The sequence below is a fragment of the Sylvia atricapilla genome, chromosome 14 (assembly GCF_009819655.1).
Source record: "Sylvia atricapilla isolate bSylAtr1 chromosome 14, bSylAtr1.pri, whole genome shotgun sequence".
Classification (NCBI taxonomy): Eukaryota; Metazoa; Chordata; class Aves; order Passeriformes; family Sylviidae; genus Sylvia; species Sylvia atricapilla.
The window spans coordinates 4,012,715-4,026,993 of NC_089153.1; the positions used below are offsets into that span (position 1 = coordinate 4,012,715).

Here is a 14,279-nt window from a genome sequence, read left to right on the forward strand (position 1 = left end):
GTGCTCTGTATTAATACAATTTATTATAAATTTTCATCTCAATCACAGTGAACAAGTTAAGAATTTCACAGCACCTTGTGGTCATTTTTTATGTGCAGCCACAGGTAACTGTGGAGCTGTAGCTGCACAGAGGCCTTCAGGCCACAACCACCACAGTGACTTAAAACAGCTAAACACAGTTTATAAGAGATTCCAATGCCTGTAAAAACAATACTGTGAAGACTTTTTAACAAGCTCTATCTCCCCCACCCTTAGCAGATGGTGGGACACCATTATTAACCTCACACAACCCCACAATTTTGCCAAACATTATGTTTCGTTGCAGTGACTTTTTATTAGGAAGGAGCAGACAAGACACTTTGTCAAATAACTATTCCATCCTTGGTGGTTTCACTTCCATTACCAGAACCAGAGTTCTGCCTGGGGATTCCCTAGTGAACTGGGTGTTTGTTTGCAGACTTAGTGCAGTTTGCCAGCACCACTTTTGAGGGTCACTTACTGGACATAGGCCATGTTTGTGACAGATGGACAAGTTTGGGCTCCAGGTATGCTGGTGATACACATATACAGAGGCTGGTTAACTGACCTCAAATCTTCCCCACTGACAAGCTCATGTGTTTATAATAGGAAAGAAATCAATATTTTTAAGAAGCATTTTGCTATGAAAAGCCTCATCATGGTATCCACTATCAGCAGTTACAGGAGAAGTCAGATATATGAACCATGCTTTAGAATTCCAACCTGTAAACATAAAAAACTTTATCATCATCTCCTTGGCGCTGTGCTTTAAACTAAATCATGCTTTCCAGAAGCAGTGTAGGCCACTTACTTGTTACCATAGTCAATTTTGGATGTGACTTTCTGTTTGAGTTCTTTGAGCTCATCCTTTGGCAAAGTCCCAGACAGAAGCTGTGACCGCCACTCCATCAAGTCACACATCATGGACTGCACCTGCTGGAACCTGGCTTTCTTATTTGCCTAAGAGAGAAAAAACCTCAATAATTTTGAGTTGAAGTGACTTGACAACAAAAGGCTACATGTCATACTTAATGCTAAATGACAGCAGGAAGAAGAAGTAGGCATAATAATGATGTCTCATCCCACAAATTTTTAAGCACAGAATATCCCATGTGATCATAAAGAAATAAGATGATTTTTTGTGTCAGGATAGTGAATTATGTTGGTTTTGTTTTATTTAATGGTGTTGTTTTAAAACGCTTTAACAAATTTCTCATTAAGGGAAAACATTATAAAAACTATTAACTTCTGCATGAGATACTGATGGGAATAATAACAGCTGATTTTGGTATTACTGCATTTAAGAGAAAAATGAGAGAATACACAGAAGCGACTAAAGCAGTTCTACTGTCATTCACTGAAAATAAAGAAAGGTTTTCATTGCTGGCTTAATCAAGACAACTGAAAAGTGACATGTTTCAGAAAACACAGCACATTCAAGATCCCTTTGCCCCAATAGAATGAAGAAAAATCCAGTGGCTGGGATCCTGGAACAGTCAGCATTATTCATGAAATTGCCAATTGTTAGTAGCTACTTGCTCTCAGTAACCCTTGAACAACTTCTGTTCTAGCAATCCAAGAGCACCATGAATCTTTTTCAAATGCATTCCAGTTATTTTTCATACTCCTATCTGGAAACTTTCCAATGCTACAAATCAAAATTATGAAGAATTTCTCATGTACAGGAGACTTTAAGCATTGAAACAATAGGCATGAAGTACTCCTCAGCAATGTCAGCTTTCCCTTTACAGAACAGGATCCTCCAGGTTGGAAGAGACCCTCAAGATCATCCAGTCCAAGGCTGATGGATGGAGCAGATTTAAAGTCACTAGGCATTTAAAGCCACTGAAGGAAATCTTTATAGTAAGAAAGCAATTTCTCAAATCCACCCAGAGGCTGCCCTGAATGTAGGAAAGGACATTAATTTGAACAAGGCCCCAGCGTGCATAAATAGGACTAACAATTAACAAACAGGATGTAAAATATCTACCACATAGAGCTGCTTCCAGATGCTCCCCCATTCCCAGAGAGTTGTGGTAACTTCTTGGACTAAGGGAATCTCAGCAGGAATGACATTTTCTGTATGTCTAGGAAAGAGAAGGAAAGATCACCAAGAGTGTCTGCATTTCATGGTTGTGTACTGTACTTACTGTGGGTGAGGTACAGAAACGCCTTGAACTCATTCTTTAGCAGGCTCAATAATATAATAAAACAGATAAATTCAATACCTTTTCTTTTCAGTAGCAGCTTCCTTGATGTGGATGAAGGATTTAGGAAATATTCCCTGATGAAAGAGAAAAAAATTCTAAATCCACACTTATTCTCCAAAAACATTTAGGTGACAACCGTGACCATGAAAATAAACAGTAGTGACAAACTGCAATAGCCAAACTATCTCCTGGATGTTTAGTTTTTTGTCCAGATGGATGCATTTCTATTTGACAGGCAAATAATAGAAGTTTGTCATATCTCTTCCAATGTGGAGTGCATAGGCATCTTTCTTCCTAACACCATTTTCCACCCCAGAAAACACTTCAATTAAACACAGTTTAATAAAATACAATTTAAATTCAGTAGAGTGTCTGTACATCATCTCATATCTGTCTTAACTGACCTCTGTAGAAAACAAATGTCACCAGACAAAAGTTCTAATGCGACTGTCCTGGCTCTACAAAAGCTGAAATGTCTCAAGCCATCCTAAAGGAATGTTTGACAATCACTCTGTACATGAGGATCCTCCCCTGAACTGGCAAATCTCCCCTTGGTAATTAACTAGATCCTTCCTGGATTCTTCTCTTTTCAATAACTCACCAAGGCTACTTCAAGTACCACAATAATTCAGTAACAAATGTGCTACTTTACAAAGCCTCTCTCTGAATTAGATTGTGGCTTTCATAACGGTTTTCTTTTAAGCACTGGATCTTAATCAAAACACAATTGTGTCTTATCACTAACACACTTTTTTTCATTAAGATTAAAGTTCAAAAAAGTCCATGAAGAAGCAAAGTAAAAGAAGAAGGTCTCAGTAATGGTAAATTTAGTGATATCTTAGTACATGATATTAATAATACTTCTTAAATCTACATGTTATGCACAATGATCTTGAAGCCCTTTAGCAATATGAGGAATTAATTAAGAATTACTTAAAAGGAAGCGGTTAGTTCTGGCAAATATTTCCCTTTTTAGTTTTAGACCAAAATTTAATTGATAAAAATAGAAATTTTATGTAGAATAAATGGTAATAACTTTTTCAGTCAAAAGAAATGTTGAAGTAATTAAAACACAGGTGAAGTGTTTTAATACGTTTGCATTGCTGCTCCCTAGAAAATGTTATACCAAGAACAAGTTACAAACAAAAATGCTTTTCTTCTAGAAAAGTGCAGTTGAAACTAAGAAGTAATCTTCTTGCTACTTAACTCAGATGTCATCACACCCAGGGTAAAAGCTTTTCCTCTGTGGCTTTCCATTTTCAGGTCTAAGGATACTGACATCTAAAACATTAATATGATTTTTGTACTTTGGAGACATTTAAGAACTTAAGCCTCATACGAGTTGTTTCTATTGTTTGTAACCTAAAGAATCCTTGGCAAAAGTACAGAGACAAGCACATCTAGCAGCAAATTGAGTCCAAATTCCATTAAAATGGTGGCTTCAACAGTTGTTAACCTGAAGGCACAGTCATTTCTTCTTCATTGATCTGCTTTTCCCAGTCCTCACTCCTATTTACCAACACTGTGCAGGATGAATGCTGATCATTTTATTCATCTTTGAAGGAAAGAGTGGAAAGAGCTGACTTGAGAGATCAGAACAGAGAGATCAGGACCATCTAGGCAGAGATACTCAGAACCCCACCCCTTAGAAACAGTCTCATAGGAATGGACAATGTGATCTCACCTCTGCTCCTTTGTACCTCACTAGGTAACCCCTGTACCAATCTGAAACGAAAAAAGATCACTTGGTATGACAAAAAAACATGCATTACAAAGCACACAATAAAATCATGGAGCTGTTTTACATTAAAAATATACCTAGAATGGTATTTGTAAAAATTAATAGTTACTTCAAACATACATAGCTTAAAGTGAGTAGCAGGGATTATATTAAGCATGACTTGCATATTGTCAAATACGATTGTACTGTCTGCTTTCAAGCCTTGCACAGTGAGTACAGATAATTGTACACAGAATTTAACACCCTGTGCTCACGTTAAAAAGGTAGAATAAGATACTTTTCCTGCAAAGTTGTATGTGCATACCCTTAAATATCTGCTAGCCACAAACCCTGAGTGACCCATGGAGCTCTTACTGTGTTCTAGGCCCAGGATTGATCCAGTACAGCACATGCTGGTTACAGATCCAATTGCCTTCAATGTGATAAGGTTAAGTCATTTTTGTGCCACGAGAAATTATGGATTTTGGGCCTGACCATAATAAGCAGCTTCTTGGTGTAAATTCAAATTGGAATGTTAAGAAAACTCAGGGCTATTATTGGGCTCCTGCCCCATTTGTAACTAGAAAGCTCCTCTGAAAGACAGGCGTGCAGAACTGCAGCAGTGGCAAGTTAAAAATTAATTCAGGCTTTGTTCCATCTATTCCATGCTTGAGTCACAATAAACTACAAAAAACATAAAAGGCAGATTTCAACCTTACTGAAGAGGTGAGGGGCCACATGCCCTGTGTATACACCCCAACAACTGCACAGCAACAATGTTTAATCTGTTGAATACTACATTTTTCAGCCCTTAGAAAGAATTTATGACCAAAAGTGTACATTTTCTAATTTTAATTTCATGCACAGATATGATCCCTTTGCTTATCATCCTTTCTCTCATATGTATTGCAGCCATGCAAGCAAAGCATAAAATAATAAAAATAAATCTCAGTGCCAAAGAGCACAGTCAGAAAGGTGATGCTAAAAGTCACAGGATGATTGCTGACCTCAAAGAAACATTCAGGACAGATTTCTCTTTTTTTTTATTTTTCTGCAGTGGGATTTTTTTTTCCCCTCGGTGTTTTATCAACAATAAAATTCCATCTTACTGCTAAAACGGAATTATTTGCACATAGTCTCAATTTACAACCAAGTGTGTAAAATTTGTTTCATCCCATTTGCTGTGACAGCACATATGTGTTTTGTGCATTTATTTCTTGCATAAAAACCCAACTAAAACAGGACACAAAAGGAAGAATCCTGTCACTGTTGGTTACTCACCAGCTGCAGCTGGCAGCATATTTTGAAGATACCTGACAAAAGATGAACTTCACTCACACAATGAGAAGGATTCCACTTCTTCACTGACAGACATATTCCATAAAGCAAGGCATGGCAGAGCATATCAAGGGCAAAAGGCTTTTAGATAAAAAATAACGCCATAAAGTCAGCACTTGGCTCACTAGTCTGGGCTGACAACAAATGGACCCCAGGAATCCTAAGCCTGAAATGCTCTTTTTACAACTAACAGACAATACAGGGATGAGGAGGTTCCTGGTTTGTGTGTGTGTTTTGTAAGCCAAGATGCTTAGAATGGTGGCTTAAAGAATTACATTTTTTTAGGAGAGGACACGAATCATTGTGACTCTGTTGACTGCTGAGTGACATCAATGTTTTCACTTATGCTTAAAGATATTGAATTAATCTTACAAACAGAAGAGAAATAATTATGGTTTTGTGCTCCAGTACACTGTAAGCATGGTTTTTTAGGTGCTCCTCCCTCAGATCCTCTGTTGTTTCCAGACAAAACAGAGTTCTGTGTGGTGGAACCAGCTTCAAAGTCTTTGCAGCCTTGTGACCACAACACACCAGCTCTCAACACTGAGCTGGCTCTGCCTCTGTGCACTGCAGCAATTGGCCTCTCTCTTCAATGTAACTGCAGTTAATAAGACACATGTCCTATCAACAGAAATAGGTTGAACAAGATAATTTCACAGTATCTTTTTCAAAGCTTTAAGCAATTTGTAATTTTTATAAAAAACCCTTGACCTGGTCAAGAGCATGACAGCAAATTGAAAATAAATCACTCTTACAGTGACATTTGCAGGTACCTAACTGCTGAGTGAGTTATTACTCACTCCATTCTCCTTGGAGTTGTAACTCCCCTCTTCTTCCTTTATACCAATGGGAACCTCAGTCAGGCTCAGAGAATGAGTGGGATTGGGGAGGTATTGACTGTCCATCGTGCATGACTTGACTTGGACTTTTGCTGCTTAACATGCTCAATAAACTGGATGGCTTTCAGACCTGTTTCTATTATGCTGACACTCAGATTCTTAACTGGGTTTCCTCATTATACAACAGGATGATGAGGGTGTTCAATATCTCCTAGCAACAAATATTTAGTTTAGAGACTAAAAGTGTAGTCCTTTAAATCTTAAATCGAATTTAATGTAAGTTCCCTGAGGTATATCACAAGCTGGTACAAACTTCATGAACTCTGCATTCACCTTGATGACTTCCTCATTTGATAAAACCATCCCCAAAAAAACCACATGAACTGCAATATGTCTAATTTTAGCTCTTCAGAAAAGATTAGATTCTTCCTCAAAATAGACCACCACAAAAATTAAGGGTATTAGAAAGCTACTGATGTAAGACAGGGAACTGCTGCGAGGTGAAAGGATTATGTTATTCACAAAGAAATGGAAAATGTGACTTACCTTCACAGGACTCCCGGATATGGACCACATCACCAATCTGTAGAGATAGCTGTGATATCCCTGTGCCTTTGAAATTGTATAGAGCTGGAAAATTAAAGGATGAAAACAATATTTTTCAATACAGCCACACAGCACAGTGAAACTAAAAACCACACGAGTTGTTAAAACTTTTTTAGTAAGGTTTGGATCCTGGGATCAACACACTAGGCCAGACAAACAGAACTATAATTCCATCAAGAAGCTCCATTTGTAAGCATTAAATAATCTCCTCTCTCATGAGAATGGAAAGGTGGTAAAAAGGACAAGTGCTGAAAGTAAAAACCCACCAAACAAACCCCACAGAGAACTCAGCAAGCACAGGGACACGAGCTATTGATCAGCAAGGCTCTGCACAGGATTTAGGAGCCCTGTTGAGATACAGGTCTCTGATTGATACACAGTCACAGTGCTGAGGAATGGTTTGTCTACTGGCCCAGAGGATTTAAGAACACAGTTTACAGAAATTTATGGCTGCACTGGTGTGAAAGGTCACAGAGATGCCTGTGAAAACTGAATTTACCGAATTCTTTCCTGGGTTTAGATGCTTTAATTTAACATGAAGCTGTGTTTCATATGGAAACAGAACCAAACTTCATAATTTTCCGTGTTCTCTGTATGACTCTGAATAAAACACAGGAGCAGTGGATTTTGAAAGTGTTCTAATCAGAAACTTATCTGCATGTGGTTAAGAAACACCAGCATTTCAGAAAGAATTCAAGAAACTGAGCTCTTCATGAGTTATGTTCCAGGCCTACAGGATGTGGGCTCCTGTGGTAACTGTGCCTCTGTACATTTTTTTCTTCATGGGCTTGGTTATGAATTTCTACAAGAGCATTTCAGCAGAAGTGATTATTGAAGCTGCAGCCACACAGGGAGAACAAAGAGCTGAAATACAAGGAGCTGAAACCCCAATGACACTGTGCAGGTAGGAACAGGCTGCTGAAGGTGACCCCAGGCGTTGGTCAGCAGAGCTCTGCCTTGGCTCCTGGCAGTGTCCCCATCCAGCCACCCACTGCAACCAAACCTGGAGGATTTGGGACGAGGGAAAGCTGATCTATAAAGCTGAGTTTACCTTCAGCATCTTCCTGCATTTCTTTTACTCCTCTCTCCAGGTTTCTAGAGCAGGATATGCATCTTTGCTAGTCCAACATGTATGACAATACATTTTATTTAAATATTTTACCTAAATTATTAAAGTCTCAAAGTAAATTGTCTTCCAGGAAATTGCCTGAAGTAGAAGTGTAGAGATAAATAGATTTGTCCTCTTCACTTTACATGTATTCCATAAAATATGTTTCTTGTTTATTTTGTTATTATTTTGTTATATTTCTGAAATTAGAAGGAATTTCAGATTGAAGAGGCTTACAGGACCAAGAATAAATTCTTTCAAGGCTTGAATCATTCAAAATATGGGGAAGAGTAAAAGAAGTATAACTTTGAAGTGAGGCTCTGCTGCTCAGATTCAGCCATTTATTCAAAAGAATGCTGAAAACACCTCCTCAGAACTGCCTTAGCACAACACAAAATTGAGTTTATGTGGAAGAGTGCATGTGTAATTCTATTCTGACTGGGCTCTTTTGCAGAAGTGGAGGATGGCAAACAACCCTGTAAAGTTATGACATTTCAAGATACATTTCCCTGGAGTGTTTGGGAGGTGGGAGGGATGTGGGTGCATTGCCATGCTTTCACACTCTCTTCCTGAGAAGTCCATGGAGATGAAGATTACTGTTGATCAGTAAATACTTTAGATTTCAAAATATGCCCTTCTCTACTTAGTTGTAGCTGTTTCAAAACATAGATGCAAATTACTGAGTAATTTATTTACACTGCATTTCAGTTTTGCTCTCCTCATTAACAGCCCTGAATGTACTGAAAGGTGCAGTAACAAACTGGCAGAGGAAGTGGCTGTATCAGTTTAGATATTTCTAAATGAGTAAGTGGAAACTTAACGAGAGATATTTTACTGTAGAGCTTGGATTTTTTGGTAGGACGAGTTTGAAAAAATCCTGTATAAAGTTTTGGGCTGTAGATCTGTCTATGCCTTTATGATAAACCACATCCTAAACCATTGTGCAAAAAAGGTAACAAATAACCCAACACCAACAGCTTCATCCATATATCTTATCTACAGCACCAGAAAGCTTGACCATCACATCTGCTTCTCTTTTCATTATTAACTGTGAATAAAAATTTGACTATTATATCCACTTATGTTTTCTGTCAGCTGAGTGATGTCATTTCCCTTACAAACTGGGACCTCCTGTGTGTGTGTGTCACCTCAGGGTTCACCAGCCAAAAGCAGGGTTCCCTTTACTCCACCCTCTTTTGAGATCATCAGGGTTATTGTGTGCACAAACACATTTGACTTATTATTCTCTTCAAAGATAGTATATGAAAACCCCATGCGGAATGAAGGTTTTTTTATGTGGGATACTCACAATGGGTTGTTGCCTTTTTTAAAAATGAACTCTCCAGTGAGTTGAAAAAAAGCCCTTTCAAATTACATCGAAGAACTTTCTTACTCCTCTTCCTGGCATCCTGCATCCCAACCATAAATACAAAATGAGTCAGCATCCTTCAGGCACAGAAGTGACCTCCTCGAAGGCCCCAGCGCTCACTCTAAATCCTAACAGCAATTACTGAGCTCAGGAGCTGCTGAAGTCATGGCAATAAGATTAGAGGGAGAGATTTGGGTGGCAGAGCCCTGCCCAGCCCCAGGCTGAGCTGTCCCAGCAGCAGTGGACCTCCACACAGATGCTGCAGGATTCTCCCAGGATGACCCAGACAATGCCCAGAAACTCCAATTTTACAGCAGTGTTCCTAAATAGGAACTTTACAGTTCACTGACAACACAGATGGAAGATTATCCCCTGAATGAGCAAAGAAGAAAACCCATCTCTTTAGAGCTCACCATAGCCTCTGTGGCAAATTGATAGCACACACACGACTCAGCAAACAGACAGACAGACAAACAATGCAAACTGTCGCTGTTAGGGGCATGAAAGAACGAAGCAGGCAGCAGAAAGGTCAGCAGGAAAGCTCTCCTCTTTATTTCTCTGGCTCCATATATATATATATATATATACACTTTTACAAGCAGGCCAAAGATTGGCTACACAGGTTGCCACCTCTTCGACCTCGTTGCTGAACATCCCCATCAATCATCTTTCTCCTCCCAGAGGAGAAATATGTGAACAAAATAGATAAATTCTAAAAACACCCATAGTTTTCTTGAAGCTGCGTGAGAACAAAATGCAAACAGTGAGAAGCAGGCAAACTTGAGGCGACAGCAAACCCCTGAGATGCTCAGCTCCCTCTGCAGTGGAGCTGAAGGCCAGCACACCACGACATCCATATTCCTCAGAGAGCAAGGGGAAACTCAATCCAGTGCCATAGGACTGCAGAGATGGTGATTTTAACAGATTCACAGTATGCTCTGTGGGATGTGAAATAGCGAAGGCTTCTTAACAGATGAATAGACTTAATTATTTGAGGATTAATTGGATTAATGCTGGAGGCCCAAACCCTGCTCTCACCATGGCCACCTGGCAGACACCCCAGCTCACGATACACCCCAACACCAGTCAGCAGACTGGCCTTCAGCACCTCCTGCAGACATCAAAGGGACAGCTCCACAAGAAATCCTTCAAACGCAGCCAGCAGGAAGCCCAGAATGCACAGAAGTTAAACAAGAGCTATCAGAGCCATTTGCCACACTCGTGGACCCCTCACACAAGTGACAGAAAGGCGGTGTGACAATGACATAGCACAGCCTCGTGTGGAAGCAAGTGGACGATGCCAGGTCAGTGCTGACAGAGCCAGCCTTCCACTCTGAGCCTGCCCAAAACCAGCTGGGCTTTCAACTGGACCCCAGCAAGTGGGAATAATTCCCATCATGGCCATGAGGAAAGCCCTGAGAATCCTTTCCTGCCCAGCCAAACAGAACTGCAAAGATGTGACCCTCAGCAGCTTCACCCAGAGCTTGAGCAGCCATGGAGCAGTGTCTCTCTCCATGGGAAAAACTGAGGCCTGGAGAAATTCCCTCTGTTTCCATTGAATTCCTACTCATCTGCTGCAGCCAGAGCGCTTGGCTCTGATACACACATTCTCCTCACTGGATAAATACGTGAGAATGCTCTTGTGTAGATTGCTGTGGAGACAGAAACCAGTTCACCTTCCCTAGATTAAATTATGTGTCCTCCTCGGATTGGAAAATGACCAGCAAAAAAACCCCCAAACAAACAAAACCCAACCCTCATACTGTGCACCTTGTTAAGGAGTTTTCACACACAAAACATCCCAGAAGAGTCACAATACCCCAGGTAACAGAACCCCTTCCTCAAGAAGCCACATTTCCTCGGTGTTAACGCCCTATATTCTTGCTATTTTTATGGTTAGCCTGTAAACTGCTGCCAGATGGGGATGGTAAGGGAGGAAAACCTCAGAACCTGCAACACTGAAGCCATTTATTCACCGAGCAGTCTTTGCTGCCTGTCTTCTTTCACATGCAGTCCCCTTCCTGTTCTCTATAAAAACTACAAGTATCACATTGTTTCCTTTCAAAACTCACCTTTCTGTAACAAGCCATGTTTCAAGTTGTTTTCCTTGGCTACTTTTCCACTCATACAGAATTTGAAAAAAAAAAAAAATAAAAAATTCTAACCTGTTGCTGAACCAGTTCCTAATTTCATTTTACCACAAGACAAGGACAATTAGGTATGATTTTGATGCAATAACTCTACATATTCAAACAATTGCTAATTAATAGGCTCAGCAAGCACCCTGTTCTATTTTTTAAATATGCAGCTCCGCTTTTATGAGTAGTCAAATACCCATAAGAGATCAGTTCTTGGTGTTCAGTTACCATTTTCTTCCCATGACAACAGGGTGAAATCATTCAGCAAGGAGACAGACAAACCCCGGGTGAAAATATTATACAGTGCTTACAGGATTTCTTGGCTTCTGGAAACAAACCTGGAAAAAAAGTGTTCCAGTATTCCAAGTTAATGATCTCCTGTAAAATCTCACAGAGCAAGTGTGTCTTAAAGACCCCAACACAGCTACAGCTCCAGGACAGGTCAGAAACTCATCCCAAACCTCTGGGGGGTTAGAAGGTGATTAAATTAATTGTGAATCATGCTCAAAGTGTAACTGCAGTTCTCAGGTAATGAGTTGCTATCTCAGAAAACAACTGAATACAGATTTCCTTACTTGCTCAACCTGATGTCCAGATGGAGGTTTCTGCTGACCTGAGCTACTTATTTTCCTTCTTAAACACAATAAAGCCAGGATGGATTACAGGAACCAGGAAGCTCTAACACACTAAACTAGTCATATGAACATTGTCTCTTTACTTCTCATATAAAATTGTAGTGCAGCCATTTTTCTTAGAACTCTTCATAAAGAACAAGGTATTTCCTTTTCATGAAGGACCGTGGATAAAAATATTATTTCCCAGCTTTTGCTGTTTCCCAAGGAGCTGGAACAGTTTGTTGGGTTCAGAGGGCACATTTCATGGAGGAAACCTGCTCTGAACAAAGCTCTGCTCCCTTACGCCTCAATCTATGCAGATTTCAGAGATGTAGAACAATTTCAGGGGATTTCAGTAGATGAAATCAGAGAAGCCAGTCTCAGCCTCGTGCACTCAGGCTGAGCATGTGCTTTTCTACACCTTCAAAGAAGTCACCCATTCCTCCCCAGAACTTTGCTTCACAAGGATAAACATTCACTTTCAGATTCAGCAGAACAGGAGGAAATCTGATGCTTGAATTTAAATGCCAACATAGTATTTCACCAGTTTGTAACTTTGCTCAAAGTCTGAGCAGATGGCAAAGACTTTCCATCAGGAAACTGCCACCCAAAGCCAGCAGCCTGCCATGACTATTCCATCCTGTCCTGGCCACAGGAGCAACACAAATTTATGTTGGGAATGCTGCAAGACTAAGAACAGCCTTCATGTGTAAAATCAGGGTTGTACTTTCCTAGTACAATGCTGAGTATCTGCTACCTGGACTGCTCCATTTAGTTAAGTAAAACACAGAAGTGGATGCAACAGGCTGCAATTTACCATAGCCAAGGGATGGTGTGGTCTTCCAGATCCACCCTGCAGTGTGCTCTGCCCATCCAAAGCGTGATGGGCCCAATATGCTAAAACTGAAACTCTGCTTATCAGCAGAAACTGGAGGCATCTGGCACATTTCCGATAATAGACTTGAAAATTCAATGTGAGGTTTGTAATAAGAGACTTAAACCCAAAGATTTTCAAAAACACGTTAGACAAAATAGGGCTATATGTTCAAGAAGCTTCCAGTGTGTATTATTCCAAAAGCTCATCAACTTTCACAGAATTTATGACTCAGAAGACTCAGCGTGCCCATTTTTCTTATTTCCTCAGGCACAGGAGGCATGCTTAAAACAGACCATAAATTAAAAAACCTCTTCATTTGTGACCATAGTAGTCAATACTCCTTGTTCAGGCCTCACTATTCCCTGAGTTTCATTTACTGGAAATTTGGCAATCACACTATTTTCCTGCCAATTTCTAAGAATATAAATTTATTTAATTTACAGGACAGACAGCCAGTGATGGTGGTACGTGCTTGTTTGATTGTTTTAATTGTTCTGGGTGCAAGAGTCTCCCATTTTTCTCACCAACATATACAATGAAGAATACATTTGTTTTCCAAGACAGAGTAAAATAAACTGAACCAACAGCTTGGCTAAGAAAAGCAGCTTCTGGATACAAGCTAAAGGTTGTTGAATTTGCACTCATCTATTAAATTCAAGCAATTCTGCAAAAATAGAGACAAAATGCTCTTACTGAAGAAAACCTACCATAGGCCACATGTACACCCACTTCCATTATTATTCTAACACTGTTGGGAAGTCCATCTGATTGTTGTTTATTTTGATTTGTGACACACTAAACCACAGATACCACTACAATTTTTACATAAAAATATAAAGAGCCTTATAAGGTGTTCAATAGAAGTTTTTCCCTTAATCCAGGAAATGAACTTAGGGCCAGCATGGGGTAGCATTATCCCCACCCTGCAGGACACGGCGTGCCCAGATTGCCTTTTACAGCAGACTCTGTGCCCACAGTGAGAGCAGCAAGGGGGCAAGCAGAGGGAAAAGGAAACAGCAGCAGGTCTGCAGTGTCAGTTCTTCCCAGTGACCTACTCTAGAGTAAATTGCAATGTTTTGGACACGAGAACAAACTGTCGTTAGTTTTTGAATGATTGTATTTCACAAGATGGTTTTTACGGTGTGAGGTTTTTTGTACCTTTCAAGTACCATAAAGACTATTACAAGTGCAAAAATTAGGTGCTTTCTACTATCTGTAAAAATGAAACAGAAAATCTTGACACCTTTTATTTTGTAATGTAAACTGCCACCAGAACAGACTACTTCCATTTCGCAAGTCTGCTACTGCTGGACATCTACACTGAACATTATTTTGAACAAAACTGACATTATTTTCCTCTTATTAATTTCTTGGTGTTACATTTTATTTCATGAAGCCAGCTGGGTTTTAGTGCATATCACAAAAATTCTATGGCCTACTTA

General features: G+C 39.8%; 1 protein-coding gene across 1 annotated transcript in view; it reads right to left on the reverse strand.

Annotated features, from left to right (window-relative positions):
- DOCK2 (dedicator of cytokinesis 2) overlaps window positions 1-6,783 on the reverse strand; it is a gene marked incomplete at its 5' end in the record, with an annotated part of 150,790 nt that extends 144,007 nt beyond the window's left edge. The window contains 5 exons of the mRNA XM_066328940.1: window positions 830-978; window positions 2,009-2,105; window positions 2,247-2,302; window positions 3,913-3,953; window positions 6,672-6,783. Of these exons, the coding sequence (XP_066185037.1) occupies window positions 830-978; window positions 2,009-2,105; window positions 2,247-2,302; window positions 3,913-3,953; window positions 6,672-6,783 (455 nt within the window). The remainder of the gene's footprint in view (window positions 1-829; window positions 979-2,008; window positions 2,106-2,246; window positions 2,303-3,912; window positions 3,954-6,671) is intronic.
- Window positions 6,784-14,279: the final 7,496 nt, after the last annotated feature.